Genomic DNA, 24677 nt, shown 5'->3' on the forward strand with positions numbered 1-24677 from the left:
AGAGGCGCACGGTGTGCTCTCCTCTCCTCCCCTGACACACAGCAGCAGCAGTAGTAGTGGTGAGCAGCACAGTGGGGTGGAGGGCATGTGTGGGGCAATGTGTATCTGGCACTGTGGGGCATTTGTGTATTTGGCACTGTGGGGCAATGTGTATCTGGCACTTTGGGGCATTTGTGTATCTGGCACTGTGGGTCATTTATACACCACTAGTATGGGGTGGAGGGCATGTGTTGGTCATTTGTGTATCTGGCACTGTGGGGCATATGTGTATCTGGCACTGTGGGTCATTTGTGTATCTGGCACTGTGGGTCATATGTGTATCTGGCAATGTGGGGCATTTGTGTATCTGGCACTGTGGGGCAATGTGTATCTGGCACTGTGGGTCATATGTGTATCTGGCACTGTGGGGCAATGTGTATCTGGCACTTTGGGGCATATGTGTATCTGGCACTGTGGGTCATTTGTGTATCTGGCACTGTGGGTCATATGTGTATCTGGCAATGTGGGGCATTTGTGTATCTGGCACTGTGGGGCAATGTGTATCTGGCACTTTGGGGCATATGTGTATCTGGCACTGTGGGTCATCTGTGTATCTGGCACTGTGGCGGCATATGTGTATCTGGCACTGCACTGGCATATGTGTATCTGGCACTGCACTATTGGGGGCATATGTGTATCACGTCCCATTTTAATTGGCTACACCCAGTACCACTAAGGGGCATCACTACTGGGGGGCAGGCTAATTTTTAAGTTGATAATTTTTGTATGGCCCCCGAAGGATTTTATAAATATCCAAATGGCCCTTGGTAGAAAAAAGGTTCCCCACCCCTGCCCTAAATGAAGATGGTTTTCTATGATGGTGGAGGAGGCTGTCTGCTCTGGCTGCAGGACTGAGCTGTATGGAGAATCTCTCCCGGATTAGGACAAATCTGCTCCATGCGCCGGAGGCTCTGATAAGTCTCCATGTGTGAAACTGAAGGTTTTAAGTATCGCACAGTCTGAGATTTGACTGAAGGTGGAACGAACGGAACTTATCCTGGTGTGAAATGTGTTTTCTTATTCCACTCGGCTACCTAGCTGCCTGCAAAGTGCACCAGACGCTGTCAGTGTATAAATCGTGATGGTAATAACCTGATGAAACAAACGCACACAGGAAGCATCGTGCCGGCACGCAGGGTGTGATCACAGGGCATGCCGCTCTGCGGAAGATGTGCTGCAATCTGCACACATCCCAGTCATGTACTGATGTCACATACAGACCTCACAATATCCACTGCATACAATACGGATTGCGGCAGCTGAGATATTGGGGAGCACACGCACCCACATAACCCACAGAGCTGACACTTATGCCTGTGATTTGGTAGCCTAGCCCCGGCAGACCACAATGGTCCAGATTTGCCCCGGGTGGGCAATACTGTCGCATAGTGGTTAGCATTGCTGCCTGTTAGCACTTAAGAGTTTGTATGTTCTCTCCGTGTTTGAGTGGGTTTCCTCTGGGTGCTCCGGGCTCCTCCCACACTCCAAACACATATTGGTAAGTTTGGCAGCTAACACAATCAACACTAGTGTGTGAGTCTGTGTGCGTGTTTGGGTATATAGAGTGTAAGCTCCAATGGGGCAGGGACTGACGTGAATAACATTCTCTGTATAGTGCTGTATACATTGCTGGTGCTAGATAATTAAACAATAATAATAATAATAATAATAGTTAGAGGCATGCAGAGACTCCACAAAGAAATTGTCAGGAAATCAGCGGGATAACTGCCTGGACCAACAGTGGAGAGTCTGTGGATTCCTGGGGTTCCAATCGGTCGCCCTCCTCTAGCCATAAACAAAGGGGAGGGGGAAGGGGGGGGGGGGGGCGAGACACATTTGTGGCACAGCCGCACATGCCAGTGCATATATATGTAATGTATAATGATTTTGTCAGACCCAGTTGGAACTTGCCCGGGTAGAGCTTCTAGGAGACAATAGGGGTTTTGTAGCCGGTGGTCACCCAACCTTAGTACCCACCAATTCCTCGTAGTAACCACAGCCACAGACAATTAGCTAATGTCTGACCACAGGGCCACGGATGTATCTCACCATTAATACTGACCTTGCATTCAAACGCTTCGGCCTGTTTGATCTCCCTGGGGAACCCCTGCAGCAGGAAGCCCTTGCAGCTCCCGAGTGAGGAACTGATGGCGTCATTCACGATTTCCAGTATGATGTCCTGTGGCAGAGAAACACCGTATGAGACATCCACGCAGCTGACGAGTAGTCTCCATGAGAGTCGCCCCACACACAATGGTTCTATCCAAGACGTGATCATATCATACTTGCCTACCTAACCCTCTCCATGAGGGAGAAAATGCTCTGTTCCTGGACTTTCCTGATAATGTATGATTGCCATCACCTGTGGTGAAACACCTTTCTTATCAATTACCTAGCTCACCACAGGTGATGGCAATCATACATTACCAGGAAAGTCCAGGAACAGAGCATTTTCTCCCTCATGGAGAGGGTCAGGTAGGCAAGTATGGATCATATTAGATGAGAGCCTACAATCATTGCCATGCACACGACATACAAAGATCTTCTAGAAGGACAATCCAGTATGTATAGACCATTTGCGCATTCCCACCACGTGGGTCATTCACCTTCTGCAATTCACGATGAGCTGAAGCCTGCAGTCAGAACTGGTTCAATGGACTGGAGATAGCCGAGATTCTAAAGCTTGTGGACATATATGATAAATACTTGCATGACGGAGGTGAGTACATGGAGAAATAAACTAAGGTACTATAGGGGAGATGTATCGAGTCTTGGAGTGTGGAGGAGTTGCCCAAAGGTATGTTGAGCCAGCTGACCCTATCTTACCACAGGACAGTATTAGGAAGTAACGTATTTCCACCATAATAGACCATGCAAACCAAATGTGCAAGTCATCCTATTACCAAACAAGATTATGCATATAACCATTTGTATCAGTGTCACTATTACTACAGATGAACAGTGTGAACGGACTGAAACTTGATATAAAAGGCAAGTTACAAATACAACTACATGGTATAAAATGGACTTTGGTAGAAGGACACTTGTTTAGTGCGTACAATGGCTAATGCCAACTGACCAGTGATATATCCTCTACTGTGTGTATAAGATGTGACCGTCACTACTGTCACCGTCCAGGATTTATAAATCAGTCATTGTGTAATAGAGACATTTCCAGTGCAGAGATGCTGCATTATAACCAGGCTCAGTACCGGTGTCAGTATGGGGGCAGCACTGCACAGAGATCTTATAACCAGGCTCAGTACCGGTGTCAGTATGGGGGCAGCACTGCACAGAGATCTTATAACCAGGCTCAGTACCGGTGTCAGTATGGGGGCAGCACTGCACAGAGATCTTATAACCAGGCTCAGTACCGGTGTCAGTATGGGGGCAGCACTGCACAGAGATCTTGCTATACAGACACCTATGGGATGGCTCACAGGCATCTGTGCTGTTATACACCCTGGAAATGACGTTACATACAGATATCTTTGGAAATCAGAGAGAAATGGAACTAAGGAAGACGTTTGGCGTTTCGTACGGTTATGAATTTATCAATCTGGAAATTTCATGCGGGCTGGGGGGAAATGTATCAAGCCTTGGAGAGAGATAAAGTGGAGAAGCTGCCCAAAGCACCCGTCAGATTCTTTATCTAGCACAGGCTCTGAAATGACTGAATCCGACGGGCAACGTCTACACTATATGGGAGATATACCAAAGCTGGAGAGAGATAAAGTACCAGCCAATCAGCTCCTAGCTGCCATGTTACAGGCTGTTTGAAAAATGACAGTTAGGAACTGATTGGCTGGTACTTTATCTCTCTCTCCAGGATTTGATAAATCACCACCTATAACTCTCTCCAAGGCTTGATACATCTCCCCATGGATGCGAAAACACATTTCCAGTCTACGTACCACAGGCACCGGGTCCCCTCGCTCCATGAGATCTTTCATCAGTTTACTTCTCTCTGAAGCCACCGCGAGATCACTCTGCAGTAGATCCCCTATAGACAGGTGCGAGAGTCCGTACTTCTGTGCCAGCTTTTCACACTGGGTTCCTTTCCCAGATCCCGGGCCACCTTCCATGGAAAAGATGGGAAACGATGAGTGAGACAAGCTGCATGGACGGACAGGCCTCTCATACGTCGCTAGAGGAAGGAGCGGGTTAGTAATGAGGTGTGAGGCTCCTGGGCTGGTTGCCACCATCGCTACCCCTGTACCCTACACCACTGACCATCTTACTCACCAATTACACGGGATCAGTGAGATTAGGAACATCAGCGCGTCTTACTATTGGCTGGAGGTTTATTAAAAGAACAGAAAATCTACAATCATGTTCAGACTTCATATAAGAATATGGGGCTTTGCTAAGAGAGGTCAGTTTGCACTTAGGTCAGGGAATACGTCCCCTTACCGATTGTTTTCTGGGTAAAATTCTGACAATGGACCTTATTCTTGATGTATATATTGGATGCACAGTACAACGTCTCTTCTTGTTGGCCAGATGCATTAGCCATGGATACTCTGTATATACTGTCTGTAGCCAATTACACACGGATACAACCTTACAGTGTTGCCAATTTCCATTAAAGTGTCCAACAACATAACATGATGTAACTTGGAGCCATTTACACTGTATATAGGTATAGGATCGTCTTAGGTCACCTCGAAGTATGACTTCTTACAATCACAATTTATTATTAAGACAACACAATCTCCCGTGCTGAGCATTTGTGCAGATATGGCTGCATGCGTTGCCCAACATCACACTAGGATTGTGACCGAATACAACAGATCCTCATTGGTCATGCACACAAAAACAGACAAAAAGAGACAGCTACACTTGCATGCTTCCTGATCGCAGTAGGCCTTCGTATGATGTCTGATAATGACTGAATGACCCCCCCCAGCTTTATCAGTATAGATGAGTATTATGGCCCAGATTTATCAAGCCTTGGAGAGTGATATATTGCACGGTGATAAAGTACCAACCAATCAGCTCCTAGCTGTCATGTTACATGATGTTTGAAGAGAAAAAAATGACAGTTAGGAGCTGATTGGTTGTGCTATTTATCACTCTCCAAGGCTAGATAAATCTGGGCCATGTTTTCCTGTTCATGGACCTAATAACGCTTACAAAGTACACTATTTGAAGGTCTTGCGAGGTGCGCACAACTCACACGCATATGTCGGCAGTCGTTAGGATAAGGGATAGGGAAATATACTGTCAGAACCAGTTGCTGCCTCAGGCAGTAGAATAACGAGGCACAACCCCCGCAGGCGGCCCTGGAATTGGTTAGAAATGTTGGCTACTGTGTATAAATCAAGGAGAACGTTCTGCAGAATATAACGAGTAAGTGATGTGACAAGACGCCGGATTATTGTAACATCTGATGAGGTTGTATCCTTACACTGGTAGTTACGTTGTCAAAACTAAACCTAACAATCAGATGATGCGTGTTGTCTTCTGTGTACAGAGGGTAATTACTGAGGTGGCAGAAAATAACAGGGGAGACACAATGTAATTGTTTTGTGGTCCCCACCTCGCACACACTCTACAATTATGTGACTCATCCACCATCGCACAGGCGTGTAATTACAGTTACACAAACACAGACTTCTCTGCGGTCTACAATATCCAGCACTGTCATTGGGCAGAATAATAGGATTTTGGTTACCTACCGGTAAATCCTTTTCTCATAGTCCGTAGAGGATGCTGGGGTCCACATTAGTACCATGGGGTATAGATCGGTCCACCAGGAGCCATTGGCACTTTAAGAGTTTGAGAGTGTGGGCTGGCTCCTCCCTCTATGCCCCTCCTACCAGTCTAGAAACTGCCCGAGGAGACGGACATCCTCGAGAGAAGGATTTAACACAGATAGTGGTGAGATTCATACCAGCTCACACATACAAGGCACATCAAGCTAACTAGCTTGAAACATCAGCAACGGCTGAACAAGATTACTTACCAAGTAACAATGCAGTACATAACTAAAACGAAGTTGTACTGAACCAAATAACAATTGCAGGAAAACGAAACGGGGCGGCCACCCAGCATCCTCTATGGACTACGAGAAATGGATTTACCGGTAGGTACCAAAATCCTATTTTCTCTTACGTCCTAGAGGATGCTGGGGTCCACATTAGTACCATGGGGATGTACCAAAGCTCCCAGAACGGGAGGGAGAGTGCGGAGGCTCCTGCAGAACTGATTGACTGAACTTCAGCTCTTCAGAGGCCAAAGTATCAAACTTGTAGAATTTAGCAAACGTGTTCGACCCAGACCAAGTTGCTGCTCGGCAAAGTTGTAACGCCGAGACACCCGGGCAGCCGCCCAGGAAGACCCCACCTTACGAGTAGAGTGGGCCTTAACAGATTTTAGACACAGCAATCCTGCCGTAGAATAAGCATGCTGGATAGTGAACCTAATCCAGCGAGAAATAGTCTGCTTAGAAGCAGGACACCCAATTTTCTTGGGATCATACAGGACAAACAGAGAGTCCGACTTTCTGTGACGAGAAGTTCTCTTCAGATATATCTTCAGAGCCCTTACAACATCCAAGGACTTTGATGTAATTGAGGAGTCAGTAACCACTGGCACTACAATAGGTTGGTTGATATGAAATGCCGACACAACCTTCGGTGGAAACTGCTGACATGTCCGGAGCTCAGCTCTATCTTCGTGGAAGATCAAGTAAGGGCTTTTACAGGATAAAGCCCCCAAATTCGGACACACGTCTAGCAGAAGCTAAGGCCAACAACGTGACCGCCTTCCATGTAAGAAATTTGAGCTCAACCTCCTGTAGAGGCTCAAACCAATCCGACTGGAGGAACTGCAACACCACGTTAAGGCCACAAGGCGCCGTAGGCTGTACAAAGGGAGGTTGGATGTGCAGAACTCCCTTCGAAAAAGTCTGAACCTCAGGGAGGGCAGCCAATTGTTTCTGAAAGAAAATGGATAGGGACGAAATCTGGACCTTCACAGATCCTAACCTCAGGCCCATATCCACACCTGCCTGCAGAAATAGGAGAAAACGTCCGAGTTGAAACTCCACCGTAGGGAACTTCTTGGATTCACACCAAGAGACATATTTTTTCCAAATACGATGGTAATGTTTAGACGTTACCCCTTTCATAGCCTGTATCAGGGTAGGAATGACCTTCTTCGGAATGTCCTTCCGAGCAAGTATCAGGCGCTCAACTTCCATGCCGTCAAACGTAGCCGCGGTAAGTCTTAATAGGCGAACGGCCCCTGCTGCAGCAGGTCCTCCCGAAGAGGAAGAGGCCTCGGCTCTTCTTGCAGTAGATTCAGAAGGTCTGCGTACCAAGCCCTTCTTGGCCAGTCTGGGGCAATGAGGATCGCTTGAACCCTTGTTCTCCTTATGAGCTTTAGGATTCTTGGGATGAGTGGAATGGTGGAAACACGTACACTGACTGGAACACCACGGAGACACCAGGGCGTCCACTGCCACTGCCTGTGAGAGGCCGTCATGTCTATTTGGGGTAATCCCCAAAGGTCCGTTATTTCCTCGAACACCTCCGGATGGAGACCCCACTCCCCTGGATGGAGATCGTGTCTGCTGAGGAAGTCTGTTCCCAGTTGTCTACTCCAGGAATGAAGATGACTGACAGCGCCAATGCGTGCTTTTCTGTCCAGAGGAGTATTCTTGTCACCTGACATTGCGGCTCTGCTCTTCATTCCGCCTTGTCGGTTTATGTAAGCCACTTTTGTTACGTTGTCCGACTGCACTTGAATGGCCCGATTCCTTAGAAGAGGGGTGGCTTGAAGAAGACCGTTGTAGACGGCTCTTAGTTCCAGGATGTTGATGGGCAGGCCGGCTTCCAGGCTTGACCACTCTCCTTGGAAGGTTACTCCTTGAGTGACTGCTCCCCAGCCCCGAAGGCTCGCATCCGTGGTTAGAAGGACCCAGTCCTGAATCCCAAACCTGCGGCCCTCCAGAAGGTGAGGCAATTGGAGCCACCAGAGGAGTGAAATCCTGGCCCTTGGCGACAGACGAATTCTCTGGTGCATGTGGAGATGAGATCCTGACCACTTGTCCAGAAGATCCAGTTAGAAGGTCCGAGCAGGAGGGGCATAGAGGGAGGAGCCAGCCCACACTCTCAAACTCTTAAAGTGCCGAAGGCTCCTGGTGGAACAGTCTATACCCCATGGTACTAATGTGGACACCAGCATCCTCTAGGACGTAAGAGAAATAGGGGTTTAGTTTGAGAAACCGGAGTGCGATCATTTGTATAACGTTTTGTGACTGCATTACATAGAATGGGAGGAAGACACAGGTAAAGGTTGTGTGTAGGTGATACCTCATTTCTATCAACTAGCAGAACTATGGGGGAGAGCTATCCCCAAGCAGTCAGCGCTGTACCTGGCCCACACTCAGTATCCGGGTATAGGCAGATTCACTGTCACTTTCCAACACAGCAGGCTGAGGTCTGGGCATTTCTTTAATACACAGGTAAGGTCATCTAATTTGCTGGGTCACTGGTTAGCTCACTGTTTCCAGAGTCAGAAATATTGAAAACACCTGTTCATGGCTTCTGAGGTTTGGCGATGTGACCTGCGTGGTGGGTAGCAGGACAAGGAGGCACCCGGTTTTTGCACATCCCTCTCCCACACGTACGTGATGTCACACAACAAGCACATGTGTGTGTGGGGAGGGCAGGAAAATGGGCACCCTGCAGCACCATGATGATGAACATTCACTGGGAACCCTGATACTGACCATCTGCTGGGTATGTTGATGATGATGATGACCATTGCAGCTGCTGACGACAATGAATATCTGTTGAACATACTGATGATAACCATTACTAGTGATGATAATGAGGATGGTGATGACCCAGCTACTGGGCATGTTGAGGATGACCACTGCAGGTGATGATGATGATCATCTACTGGGCTGGTCGATGATGATGACCATTGCTGGTGATGATGATGACAATCTACTGGGCTTGTCGATGATGACCATTGCTGGTGATGATGATGACCATCTACTGGGCTTGTCGATGATGACCATTGCTGGGTATGTTGAAGATTATGACGACCATTGCGGCGGATGCCGCTGATGATGACGAATATCTGCTGGACATGCTGATTATGAACATTACTGGTGATGATAATGACCATCTACTGGGCTTATCGATGATGACCATTGCTGGTGATGACCATCTACTGGGCTTGTTGATGATGACCATTGCTGGTGAAGATGAGGATGACCATCTGCTGGGCATGTTGACGATGATCATTGCTGGTGATGGTGATGACATTTACTGGGCTTGTTGATGATGACCATTGCTGGTGATGATTATGACTATCTGCTGAGCATGTTGAAGATGACCATTGATGGTGGTGGTGATGAGCATTATGATGATGACCATTGCTGGCTATGTTGATGACAGCCATGTGCTGACTATATTTATGATGATGACTACAATTTGCTAGGTATGTGGATGACAACTATCTGCTGAGTATTTGATGACCTTTTGCTGGGTAACTTGACAATGACCATCTGCTGGGTAACTTGATGATGACCACTTTCAGGATATTTTGATGATGATCATTTGTGGGGTAGGAAAATGGTGGCCATTTGCTGTACAGTAGAAGGTGGCCATATTCTGGGTAGTAAAATGGCTGTTATTATTTTCTGACATTTGCTGTGCTATATTATGCTGTTTATTCGGTAAAGGGATCTTTTTTTCAAAAAACAAACACGCAGACACACCCCAAATAAAGCACACTCGCTACTTTCCGTAACTATAACCAACAGTCTCGCCCGTGAAATGCTTTGTTCCCAGGAAGATTTCCCCCTGTGCATTTGGCGATTACAGGGAATGCCGCTGTTATAACAATGAATGAACCTTTTTGTGATAATTTCATGGACTAGTCAAGTAATTATCGAATATCAGGTGAGTACGACATAATAAATGTATCTAAACTAACATTATTTAATTCTCATAAAACTTCACCAAAGTATTTGATGTTACCTCATTTTTGGGAAAAATTACATGAAAAATACAAGTTTTGCCAACGTGAATAGAGAATATATATTTCCCTAAAACAAAGTGTTGGAGATAAAAACTGAATTTGCTGTATACAAAAACAAGACCGACATGAATCCTCGCCCCATAAAGCGGCCCAATCAGAAGTAACAGCGTGACGGCAGCCAAACGGAAGCGGTGAGTGTTCCGCGCAGCTATACTCCCAGGAGGTAAATTAATATTCAGAAATTTATATTGTTGTTCCCGTGAAAAAAATCCAATTATAAGATGCAGCCACTGGAAAGATTCTTCAATTAATAATGTCTGCAGCCCAGACCACTGGCACGTGTGCTAAATTACTTCTTATTGGCTTTCTTTTTATCACTGACATTTATCATTCTAAATAAAACACTCAGAGAGATACAGGGCAGGACGTTCTGTGGTCAGCATCGCTCAATGAGACACTTCTACTAGTCCTTCTTCTGAGAAAGTCCAAGGGACAGTGGAATCGATCATCCAATAAACTTCTTTGGGGTCTAAATTTGTATTAGTCTGTAGGTGTAATCCATGCTTGGCCACAGGTGACTTCATTAGCATCTCAGCCAATTTAATTTAGCCATCTGTGGTGAGCCACGGATATACAGTACCTATAACCTGGACTGCTGGGTGCCTTGAGGACCACGCTTGAGAACCTCTGACTTTACCCGTGTCTTGCCTAACTAGCCTCTTATGGGTCTTAATCCTGCTCTGGCCATTATGCAAGGACCCAAAGCTCTGAAGCGCTATTTTGCATGATGTGTAGAAACTACTTCCCAGCATCTTCAGTGTGAAGAGAAATATATATAGGTGCGCTATCAATTGCAGCTGGTACGGGGGTGGTGAAGTCCCCGAATTATGGTAGAATAAAACAAACAGGATTTTACCAGCGCTTGCTGTCATGAAACAAATGAAAAAATTGTCTGAGCGGTTTAGATAAAAAGAATTGTACACATTTATTTAAAAAAACACTTAACACATTTTAAAACTAAAATGTAAAGGCCATATAAACAACCTGCATGGGTATCATATTATACTGGGTTTTCATATGGGCTGGCTAGGATTCACTCTGACAGGAAAAGTCACCGGGTAATACCTCCTTAATCGGCTATTAGCAAATTCCGATGTTTTTGCAGTAGGAGTGTCCTCAGTGATAAGGTGGTGAGGGTCCACTTTATATGGAAATCCGGAATTAATCTGGTTCCAAATCAGCCACAGCACAGATGAAGGCCGAGGATAAATTCCAAAGGCAAGAGTGACCAAAAAAATGCCAGCAGTCCAGCGATCCCAAAAGCAGGTATACACAAAGCAAAGAGCTTGCTATGTGTATACCTGCCTTTGGGATCGCTGGACTGCTGGCTTTTTTTGGTCACTCTTGCCTTTGGAATTTATCCTCGGCCTTCATCTGTGTTGTGGCTGATTTGGAACCAGATTAATTCCGGATCTTCAGTGTGCGCTACACCAGATTTAGTATTCTTTCCAGACAGCCAGGCATCCATTATCTGAGAACGCGTCATTCTGCCCTGGTAAACCCAATGCGAGAAAGATAATTGTGGCAAATACTAAGGTGGTCATTCCGAGTTGTTCGCTCGCAAGCTGCTTTTAGCAGCTTTGCACACGCTAAGCCGCCGCCTACTGGGAGTGAATCTTAGCTTGTCAAAATTGCGAACGAAAGATTAGCAGAATTGCGAATAGACACTTCTTAGCAGTTTCAGAGTAGCTCCACACTTACTCGGCATCTGCGATCAGTTCAGTGCTTGTCGTTCCTGGTTTGACGTCACAAACACACCCAGCGTTCGCCCAGACACTCCTCCGTTTCTCCAGCCACTCCCGCGTTTTTCCCAGAAACGTTTGCGTTTTTTCACACACACCCATAAAACGGCCAGTTTCCGCCCAGAAACACCCACTTCCTGTCAATCACATTACAATCACCAGAACGAAGAAAAAACCTTGTAATGCCGTGAGTAAAAAACCTAACTGCATAGTAAATTTACTTGGCGCAGTTGCACTGCGGACATTGCGCATGCGCATTAGCGACTAATCGCTCCGTTGCGAGAAAAAAATAACGAGCGAACAACTCGGAATGACCCCCTAAGAGTGTAAAAATTATGTAGGGGGTAAGGTCAGATTGATTGTTTTCAAAAAGGATAAAAAAATAATAATACTTTTTATATAGAAGGTTTAAGATAAGTGTATTCAATTTGTTCCGCTTAGACACACAGTAAAGAGGGCAGCGCCTGTCTCCCAACCCCCCCCCCCCACCCCCCCCCTCCCCGTGGTCACTAATCCTGTATCTGCTCTGTAATATATTCTAAATATTATCCCTTAAGCTCATTTTTATCCTTGCCATCTGCCTGTGGTTCTGCTACCTGAAATATAGGTTGTTGCTTGTGGATTTTACCAGTAATGTCATTCTCACTAGCATTATTTACCATTGTAATGCCAACTGACCTAAAAAAAAAGTACTGTCTCTGGTTTCAGCAAAGTGACTCAGAAGAGTAAAATAAACTGGACTATAAATGAGCAATTATGGGGAAAAAAGTTTATTTGTGACAAATAATAAAAACGCAAATCTGCTCATGGTGACGGCGGCCATTTTGTAGTCTGAACCAATTCCTTTTGTATGCGAATAGTCCCTAGTGAATGACTAGACTGCATTTTCATTGAATTCAGGTTAATATTAGCATTGCCTCATACCTCAGTGTTGTCACTAGTCCAGTGTTTCACAAACCCGGTCTCCATGGCCCACTCAGGGATATTCCTGCTTCAGCACAGGTGGGTAAATCAAACTGTCTGAGGTAATAATTAACCACCTGTACCTATGCATGAATATCCTTAGTATCTGGACTGTGAGTGGGCCGTGAGGACCTGGTGTGGGAAACACTGGACTAGTCCCTAATGAATGGATTGGCTGCATTATCAAAAATATTGGTTCGTGACACAAAATGGCTGCCTCCACGGTGAAAGACCGGTACAGTATTAAAATAACTCCTGTCACATAAAATGGGAGGAACTGCATGAGGGTGTATCGGAGGGGGGCAACCTCAAACCTCCAAGACGGAATACATGTGGATGATTATTGCTGCTGTTTGCCCCTGGGCCACTGTCAGCCCTCTTCTGCTCCCACCATTTTATGTATGTACATTCAGTGATCTATTATGTATTAATACACAATATATGTATATTTATACCAGTAATAGATTCCCAGCGGCACTGTGTAACCAACTGCTTTGTATGAATATTTTACTTATACCCGGCACAGCGCCAGACCGAAGTAGTGTCCTCTGTACATGTATGATACAAACCTCACAGTCTCAGAGGACGTATAATTATTAGGATTATGGAAAGGATAAGATGTTATCTGGTAATTAAGCAGTGATTTGTCTGCAGGCACCGTGTCCCTGTCACTGCCGCTCAGGGGCAGATGCGCCGCAGTCTTCAGCGACTATAGAGTCTGCATAAGGGGTCATTGGGCCTGATTCAGCGTGACTGTGCCTTTATACTAATGCCGAGACTTACGGATTTCATTCAGAGGTGCCTGCCGGCTGTGAGGTGTATGTACTAAGCTTTGGAGAGCGATAAAGTAGAGAGAGAGAGAGATAAACTACCTGCCAATCAGCTCCTAACTGCCATGTTATAGGCTGTGTTGGAAAAATGACAGTTAGGAGCTGATTGGCTGGTGCACTCTCTCTACTTTATCTCTCTCCAAGGCTTTAGTGCACTGCACCAGCCCTTTGGAGGCACAGAATTCCAGGGGATATGTGGCCACAGGTGTCAGTGCAACTGCGGCAAATTTTGTTCACCACCACACGCCCGCATCTGACTAGCCACCACCTACAAACGGCCAATGAAATTCCACTTCTCTGTGCCGAAGTCTGCACTGTGTCTCCCCGGCAGTGACCATTGGGACATATGCGCAGACTGAAAACATCAGCCGCTTGCGTCTGAAGCCACAACTGTGCCCACTGCAGATTATCCGCGTTCATATCTGCGTTCCATCTCCTGCGCTCAGAGACGGAATAAGTACAAGCTGCTGCTGAGCTGAGGTTCTGTTGTAGTAAAACCCATTAATAGTAACTGGAAATCCCACTTCAGAGGCTTTTGTAACAGGGCCCTGGCTTCAGAGGAGAAGCAGCCAAGCCCCCAAGATGGCGAGACCACACTCGCCCCAGATCCTGCTAAGTAAGGGGGCAAATATGCCAATCCTAGACGCGTAATTCTCAGCATTTTATGAGGGAGCAAATAGCCCCCATCTTCTGCCATCTGCATCTTATCACTGGGCTTCTCCGGGAGATATTATTACGGTAGGTATGTATGACTACTTATCTGACATGGCCAGAAGCATTACCTACCCTGTCTCACTGCCTGGGTGTCATCCTAGACTCAGAACCGTCCTGTTACCTGCGTCTAAGAACCACCTAATACACAGGTATGTCTCCCACAATGCACTGCACAAACATTACCTCATGCACTCATCATCTCCCACATGGACTATTGCAACTCTCTTCTTACAGGGCCACCCCATAACAGACAATCCATTCTGAACCCAAAAGCTTCATTCATGTTCCTGGTGAAACATATTTAGTGTATACTGCTGCCCCGCTCGTCCGTATCCTCTGCTGGTCACATGTACTTCCCTGAATCCGACACAAAATACTGCAACCAACATACAGGTCTACTCTAAATTACCTCCCGACTCAGCCCCTCCACCATGCCTCAGGTCTCATATCATGCCTCAGGTCTCATATCATGCCTCATATCAATGTCTTAAGCCTCATATTATGCCTCATGTCTCATATCATAGCTCAAATCAATGCATATGGCCGACGCTTTCCATCTCCCTCTGGAGGCTCATCGGCCGAAGGTAATTTACGAGCAATGTTTGATATTTTCTGGATTTTTTTTTTATTTTTTTACCGTTCGGAAATAGTAATAAATTGTTCATATGCGTTTTATAACAGCGAGCCCATTACATCCGATGTTATTGTCATCTCATTCCATTTTTTTTTTTACCGTTCGGAAATAGTAATAAATTGTTCATATGCGTTTTATAACAGCGAGCCCATTACATCCGATGTTATTGTCATCTCGTTCCATTTATCCATTTCATTAATCTCTTATTTATGAGATTTTATATAGATTTATGAAGTGAATTTTATTGCTGATCATGTTATTAGTACTAGCGGCATGATAATGATGATGGAGCCGTTATACGTCCCCCCCTCATGTTATTAGTACTAGCGGCATGATAATGATGATGGAGCCGTTATACGTCCCCCCCTCATGTTATTAGTACTAGCGGCATGATAATGATGATGGAGCTGTTATACGTCCTCCCCTCCCCCTCATGGTATTAGTACTAGCGGCATGATAATGATGATGGAGCCGTTATACGCCCCCTCCCCCTCATGGTATTAGTACTAGCGGCATGATAAGGATGATGGAGCCGTTATACGCCCCCTCCCCCTCATGTTATTAGTACTAGCGGTATGATAATGATGATGGAGCCGTTATACGTGCCCCCCTCTCATGTTATTAGTACTAGCGGCATGATAATGATGATGGAGCCGTTATACGCCCCCCCTCTCATGATATTAGTACTAGCGGCATGATAAGGATGATGGAGGCGTTATACGTGCCCCCCCCCCATGTTATTAGTACTAGCGGTATGATAATGATGATGGAGCCGTTATACCCCCCATGTTATTAGTACTAGCGGCATGATAAGGATGATGGAGGCGTTATACGTGCCCCATGTTATTAGTACTAGCGGTATGATAATGATGATGGAGCCGTTATACCCCCCATGTCATTAGTACTAGCGGCATAATGATGATGGAGCCGTTGTACACCCCCTCATGTTATTAGTACTAGCGGTATGATAATGATGATGGAGCCGTTATGCGTGCCCCCTCCCCCTCATGTTATTAATACTAGCGGTATGATAATGATGATGGAGCCGTTATACGCCCCCCTCTCATGTTGTTAGTACTAGCGGCATGATAATGATGATGGAGCCGTTATACGTCCCCCCCCTCATGTTATTAGTACTAGCGGTATGATAATGATGATGGAGCCGTTATACGTGCCCCCCCTCTCATGTTATTAGTACTAGCAGCATGATAATGATGATGGAGCCGTTATACGCGCCCCCCTCATGTTATTAGAGCTAGCGGTATGATAATGATGACGGAGCCGTTATACGTGCCCCCCTCTCATGTTATTAGTACTAGCGGTATGATAATGATGATGGAGCCGTTATGCGTGCCCCCTCCCCCTCATGTTATTAGTGCTAGCGGTATGATAATGATGATGGAGCCGTTATACGCCCCCCTCTCATGTTGTTAGTACTAGCGGCATGATAATGATGATGGAGCCGTTATACGTCCCCCCCTCATGTTATTAGTACTAGCGGTATGATTATGATGATGGAGCCGTTATACGTGCCCCCCCTCTCATGTTATTAGTACTAGCGGCATGATAATGATGATGGAGCCGTTATACGCGCCCCCCTCATGTTATTAGTGCTAGCGGTATGATAATGATGATGGAGCCGTTATACGTGCCCCCCTCTCATGTTATTAGTACTAGCGGCATGATAATGATGATGGAGCCATTATACGTGCCCCCTCATGTTATTAGTACTAGCGGCATGATAATGATGATGGAGCCGTTATACGTGCCACCCTCATGTTATTAGTACTAGCAGCATGATAAGGATGATGGAGCCGTTATACCCCCATGTTATTAGTACTAGCAGCATGATAAGGATGATGGAGCCATTATACGCGCCCCCTCATGTTATTAGTACTAGCAGCATGATAATGATGATGGAGCCGTTATATGTGCCCCCCTCATGTTATTAGTACTAGCGGCATGATAAGGATGATGGAGCCATTATATGTGCCCCCCCCATGTTATTAGTACTAGCGGCATGATAATGATGATGGAGCCGTTATATGTGCCCCCCTCATGTTATTAGTACTAGCGGCATGATAAGGATGATGGAGCCGTTATACGTGTCCCCCTCATGTTATTAGTACTAGCGGTATGATAATGATGATGGAGCCATTTTACGTGGCCCCTCCCCCTCGTTATTAGTACTAGCGGCATGATAATGATGATGGAGCCTTTATATGTGCCCCCCATGTTATTAGTACTAGCAGCATGATAATGATGATGGAGCCGTTATACGCCCCCTCATGTTATTAGTACTAGCGGCATGATAATGATGATGGAGCCGTTATACGTGGCCCCCTCCCCCTCATGTTATTAGTACTAGCAGCATGATAATGATGATGGAGCCGTTATACGTGCCCCCCTCATGTTATTAGTACTAGCGGCATGATAATGATGATGGAGCCGTTATACGTGCCCCCCTCATGTTATTAGTACTAGCAGCATGATAAGGATGATGGAGCCGTTATACCCCCTATGTTATTAGTACTAGTGGCATGATAAGGATGATGGAGCCATTATATGTGCCCCCTCATGTTATTAGTACTAGCGGTATGATAATGATGATGGAGCCATTATACGTGGCCCCCTCATGTTATTAGTACTAGCGGCATGATAATGATGATGGAGCCGTTATATGTGCCCCCCCATGTTATTAGTACTAGCAGCATGATAAGGACGATGGAGCCGTTATATGTGCCCCCCTCATGTTATTAGTACTAGCGGCATGATAATGATGATGGAGCCGTTATACGCCTCCCTTCTCATGTTATCAGTACTAGCGGTATGATAATGATGATGGAGCCGTTATACACCCCCTCCCCCTCATGTTATTAGTACTAGCGGTATGATAATGATGATGGAGCCGTTATACGTGCCCCCCCTCATGTTATTAGTACTAGCGGTATGATAATGATGATGGAGCCGTTATACGTGCCCCCCCCTCTCATGTTATTAGTACTAGCAGCATGATAATGATGATGGAGCCGTTATACGTGCCCCCCTCATGTTATTAGTACTAGCGGCATGATAATGATGATGGAGCCGTTATACGTGCCCCCCTCATGTTATTAGTACTAGCAGCATGATAAGGATGATGGAGCCGTTATACCCCCCATGTTATTAGTACTAGTGGCATGATAAGGATGATGGAGCCATTATATGTGCCCTCCTCATGTTATTAGTACTAGCGGCATGATAATGATGATGGAGCCGTGATATGTGCCCCCCATGTTATTAGTACTAGCAGCATGATAAGGACGATGGAGCCGTTATATGTGCCCTCCTCATGTTATTAGTACTAGCGGCATGATAATGATGATGGAGCCGTTATACGCCCCCCTTCTCATGTTATTAGTACTAGCGGTATGATAATGATGATGGAGCCGTTATACACCCCCTTCCCCCTCATGTTATTAGTACTAGCGGTATGATAATGATGATGGAGCCATTATACGTGCCCCCCCCTCTCATGTTATTAGTACTAGCGGCATGATAATGATGATGGAGCAGTTAAACGTGCCCCCCTCATGTTATTAGTACTAGCGGCATGATAAGGATGATGGAGCCGTTATACGTGCCCCCTCTCATGTTATTAGTACTAGCGGCATGATATGGATGATGGAGCCATTATACGCCCCCTCATGTTATTAGTACTAGCGGCATGATAAGGATGATGGAGCCATTATACGCCCCCTCATGTTATTAGTACTAGCGGCATGATAAGGATGATGGAGCCATTATACGCCCCTCCCCCTCATGTTATTAGTACTAGCGGCATGATAAGGATGATGGAGCCGTTATATGTCCCGTCCCCCCATCCCATGTTATTAGTACTAGTACCAGCAGCATGGAATGTGGCCCGTACCCCCATGTGTCACCCTTCTGTTTCCTATAAAGCAGGGATGGGGAACCTTTGGCCCTCCAGCTGTTGTTGAACTACATATCCCAGCATGCCCTGCAACGGTTTTAGCATGGTCAAATAGCAAAACCTTTGCAGGGCATGCTGGTATGTGTAGTCCATCGAGTTCAACCAGTTAATGATCTCCTACACTGTGATATTTTAAAACTAATTGTAACTGTGGTGACTGTTTCGCCGTTATGTCTATTCATCTCTTTTTTGCATGAATTACCCCCATAACCCTGTATATCCCTATCTAGCCCATTCCAGTCCGCCATTACTACTCTCTCAGGCAGGGAATTCCAAATACGAATTCTCCATACTGTGAAGAAACCTTTATGTCTCACATAACTACATCCCAGACAATCTTACAATGGTCTGAACGCTATACAACGTGCTAAGCCGGATCTTGCGGGCTATTCAGAGTTGTTAGCAATAGGGCAAAACCATGTGCACTGCAGGGGGGGCAGATGTAACATGTGCAGAGAGAGTTAGATTTGGGTGGGCTACATTGTTTCTGTGCAGGGTAAATACTGTCTGCTTTATTTCTACACTGCAATTTAGATTTCAGTTTGAACGGGATGTAGTTATGTGACCGACAGTCACAATACCTCCCCCTACATCCTGCCCCCTCGCAATCCCCACAGGCGGCATGCAGACCGGTGGGCTCCTGACCGACGCTCACGCACACCACACCCGTCTGAACACACCCCACCCAAATCTAACTTTCTCTGCACATGTTACATCTGCCCCACCTGCAGTGCAGCATGGTGTTACCCAGGTCCCTCTGCACGTGTTACATCTGCCCCACCTGCGGTGCACATGGTTTTGCCTAATTGCTAACTCCTCTGAATAAGACCCCTAATGTATAATTCTGATTAGTATTCTGCCCACCAGAAATCGCTGGCAAAGACCCGTGTAAATGATTACAGTGATAACAATACTCCGAGTACCCCCCGATAAGGGAGACAGAATGATGAGAAAAGTCTTATACAGGGTCACACAGACACTTACCTAATACAAACACCACTTTACATCTCTTCAGCTCCTCTGTAACAATAAAATATAAAAGATATACAGGTCAATGCAATGGTATGGAAGCCACAGCTACAGTACAGGTAACATGGAAGACGGTGGATCCCATCAATGTGACATGGGGAACCTCCTGAGCGGGCGCGGTCCGGACAATGTAGGCGTGTCCGGACCGCTGCTGGGGCAGGCCACGGTGGCTGTGTGACGTCACACGCAGCCACTGTGATCCAAAACATGGCGGATAGCCTCCTGCCTCCGCAGCTAGGCTAACGCGGCTTGATACCGCCTCTACCCCATAACGACGGATAATACATTTACCCCATAAGCTCTTAAGGGCCAGGTTTGTGCCGCTCTTGTGATAGTTTGATAACATTGCGCAGGAAAATGAATAAAACTGTAGTGCACGAGTACACAACCAAATACTCAGATGCCATCACGGCAAAGCGCAGCTCCGTTATATCATTATGTTTAATGCAAAGTCAGACTTCACAGTCACCTGGAAATCTTCTCATTGATTTGGCTCAAATAAAATGTTGTAAAGTCCCACGGGCTTTTTATTTGTTTGTTTTTTACGGAGAACTTACCTCTTAGGTAATCATCTCCAAAAATATGCGCAATTTCCTCATTCTGAAAAACAATAAAAAATATATATATATATCACAAATATATATCTGAAATGTCACTTTTATGCCACAAACCTGTGGACTATACTACACAGGAAAATAATACAACGAACGACAAGTTATAAGTGTATGCTCACACTTGGATTAAGGTTCTGCACATACAGTAGAAGCCTGATTCATGTGTATGCGCAATGGCTGATGATCACGCAATGGAGCGACTATCAGCCAACTGCGCACGTGCTGCAATCGCAATGCGCATGCGTCGAGCTGCCGCTGTGATCTCGCAATGAGGATTTTGATGAAGTCTTAAGGACGAAACGCGTTGGGTTCCTTTACTGACCTCCTGCACTAAGATAAGATCTACCTCCCTTTTTATTCTCTGATCTTAAATTTGTATTTATTTTTTAGAAATTGTCTTAAATAAATCTGTTATATTTAAAAAAAATTCTATTGGCTATCTGTTGTACCTTTTTAAAAATTTAATTAAGACAAATATTATCCTAACCTAATACACCGGTGGTCGCAGATTCCCCTACCCCCCTCTTTTCTATGTTTTAGCCTATACAGCATTTTACCTATACTGTTCTTTTACGGGTTGGCTGACGCCAATATACAATTAGGGAGTGTTTTTATTTGGACTTTTATGTGGACATCTTTTAATGTAGACCATTTTTTTAGATCATTCCCAATACTATCCCACAGGTGGCGCTGTGTTTCACTGTTCTCTCTCTCTCTCTCCATATACACTATACGAGGGAAACAGAACAAACTCACTGGGGCAGATGTATTAACCTGGATAAGGCATAAGGAAGTGATAAACCAGTGATATATGCAAGGTGATACATGCACCAGCCAATCAGCTCCAATATGTAAATTAACAGTTAGGAGCTGATTGGCCGGTGCGTGTATCACCTTGCAAATATCACTGGTTTATCACTTCCTTATGCATTCTCCAGGTTAATACATCTGCCCCTCTATCTGTATCATATATACAGTAAGCAGAGAACTTGTATATGAGCACAGAAGGTCCAGCCAGATGTAATGGACGAGTTGAGCAAACGTCATCGCATTAATCCAGATAATCTGCCGGCTCTGGCCGTACACAGAGATCACTTCATTTTGCGCTAAGAAAATAAAATGCAAAAAGGCTCCTAAATCTCCCCTAAAATTAACTTTCCCATCTGCCAGAAAACGCTCACATTCCACCGGAAGAGCTGCGTCCATACCTGGGACGCTGGGAACTAATGTAACGCAAGCCCCAATAAAATCCCAGCACTGCCAAAATATTACTGAGAGAGTAAGCAAAGCAATCATTGCACCTTATATGTGTGCGTCTATGTATTACTGACAGCAATCATTGCACCTTATATGTGTGCGTCTATGTATTACTGACAGCAGTCATTGCACCTTACATGTGTGCGTCTATGTATTACTGACAGCAGTCATTGCACCTTACATGTGTACGTCTATGTATTACTGACAGCAGTCATTGCACCTTATATGTGTACGTCTATGTATTACTGACAGCAGTCATTGCACCTTATATGTGTGCGTCTATGTATTACTGCGTCTATGTATTACTGACAGCAATCATTGCACCTTATATGTGTGCGTCTATGTATTACTGACAGCAATCATTGCACCTTATATGTGTGCGTCTATGTATTACTGACAGCAATCATTGCACCTTATATGTGTGCGTCTATGTATTACTGACAGCAATCATTGCACCTTATATGTGTGCGTCTATGTATTACTGACAGCAATCATTGCACCTTATATGTGTGCGTCTATGTATTACTGACAGCAATCATTGCACCTTATATGTGTGCGTCTATGTATTACTGACAGCAATCATTGCACCTTATATGTGTGCGTCTATGTATTACTGACAGCAATCATTGCACTTTATATGTGTGCGTCTATGTATTATTGACAGCAATCATTGCACCTTATATGTGTGCGTCTATATATTACTGACAGCAGTCATTGCACCTTATATGTGTGCGTCTATGTATTACTGACAGCAGTCATTGCACCTTATATGTGTGCGTCTGTGTATTACTGACAGCAGTCATTGCACCTTATATGTGTGCGTCTATGTATTACTGACAGCAATCATTGCACCTTATATGTGTGCGTCTATGTATTACTGACAGCAATTATTGCACCTTATATGTGTGCGTCTATGTATTACTGACAGCAATCATTGCACCTTATATGTGTGCGTCTATGTATTACTGACAGCAATCATTGCACCTTATACGTGTACGTCTATGTATTACTGACAGCAGTCATTGCACCTTATACGTGTGCGTCTATGTATTACTGACAGCAATCATTGCACCTTATATGTGTGCGTCTATGTATTACTGACAGCAATTATTGCACCTTATATGTGTGCGTCTATGTATTACTGACAGCAATCATTGCACCTTATATGTGTGCGTCTATGTATTACTGACAGCAATCATTGCACCTTATACGTGTACGTCTATGTATTACTGACAGCAGTCATTGCACCTTATACGTTTGCGTCTATGTATTACTGACAGCAATCATTGCACCTTATATGTGTGCGTCTATGTATTACTGACAGCAATCATTGCCCCTTATATGTGTGCGTCTATGTATTACTGACAGCAGTCGTTGCACCTTATATGTGTGCGTCTATGTATTACTGACAGCAGTCGTTGCACCTTATATGTGTGCGTCTATGTATTACTGACAGCAATCATTGCACCTTATATGTGTGCGACTATGTATTACTGACAGCAATCATTGCACCTTATATGTGTGCGTCTATGTATTACTGACAGCAATCATTGCACCTTATATGTGTGCGTCTATGTATTACTGACAGCACAGCAATCATTGCACCTTATATGTGTGCGTCTATGTATTACTGACAGCAATTATTGCACCTTATATGTGTGCGTCTATGTATTACTGACAGCAATCATTGCACCTTATATGTGTGCGTCTATGTATTACTGACAGCAATCATTGCACCTTATATGTGTGCGTCTATGTATTACTGACAGCAATCATTACACCTTATATGTGTGCGTCTATGTATTACTGACAGCAATCATTGCACTTTATATGTGTGCGTCTATGTATTACTGACAGCAGTCATTGCACCTTATATGTGTGCGTCTATGTATTACTGACAGCAATCATTGCACCTTATATGTGTGCGTCTATATATTACTGACAGCAGTCATTGCACCTTATATGTGTGCGTCTATGTATTACTGACAGCAGTCATTGCACCTTATATGTGTGCGTCTGTGTATTACTGACAGCAGTCATTGCACCTTATATGTGTGCGTCTATGTATTACTGACAGCAATCATTGCACCTTATATGTGTGCGTCTATGTATTACTGACAGCAATTATTGCACCTTATATGTGTGCGTCTATGTATTACTGACAGCAATCATTGCACCTTATATGTGTGCGTCTATGTATTACTGACAGCAATCATTGCACCTTATACGTGTACGTCTATGTATTACTGACAGCAGTCATTGCACCTTATACGTGTGCGTCTATGTATTACTGACAGCAATCATTGCACCTTATATGTGTGCGTCTATGTATTACTGACAGCAATTATTGCACCTTATATGTGTGCGTCTATGTATTACTGACAGCAATCATTGCACCTTATATGTGTGCGTCTATGTATTACTGACAGCAATCATTGCACCTTATACGTGTACGTCTATGTATTACTGACAGCAGTCATTGCACCTTATACGTGTGCGTCTATGTATTACTGACAGCAATCATTGCACCTTATATGTGTGCGTCTATGTATTACTGACAGCAATCATTGCCCCTTATATGTGTGCGTCTATGTATTACTGACAGCAGTCGTTGCACCTTATATGTGTGCGTCTATGTATTACTGACAGCAGTCGTTGCACCTTATATGTGTGCGTCTATGTATTACTGACAGCAATCATTGCACCTTATATGTGTGCGACTATGTATTACTGACAGCAATCATTGCACCTTATATGTGTGCGTCTATGTATTACTGACAGCAATCATTGCACCTTATATGTGTGCGTCTATGTATTACT

At 44.9% G+C, this 24677-nt stretch overlaps 1 protein-coding gene across 1 annotated transcript in view; it reads right to left on the reverse strand.

Annotated features, from left to right (window-relative positions):
- Positions 1–24677, reverse strand: part of AK5 (adenylate kinase 5) — a 351659-nt gene that overhangs the window by 12651 nt on the left and 314331 nt on the right. Inside the window, exons 9-12 of the mRNA XM_063939044.1 lie at positions 20544–20586; positions 19942–19977; positions 3954–4117; positions 2102–2218 (exon numbers count right to left, since the gene is read on the reverse strand). Of these exons, the coding sequence (XP_063795114.1) occupies positions 2102–2218; positions 3954–4117; positions 19942–19977; positions 20544–20586 (360 nt within the window). The remainder of the gene's footprint in view (positions 1–2101; positions 2219–3953; positions 4118–19941; positions 19978–20543; positions 20587–24677) is intronic.

Source organism: Pseudophryne corroboree, chromosome 9 (genome assembly GCF_028390025.1).
Source record: "Pseudophryne corroboree isolate aPseCor3 chromosome 9, aPseCor3.hap2, whole genome shotgun sequence".
NCBI lineage: Eukaryota > Metazoa > Chordata > Amphibia > Anura > Myobatrachidae > Pseudophryne > Pseudophryne corroboree.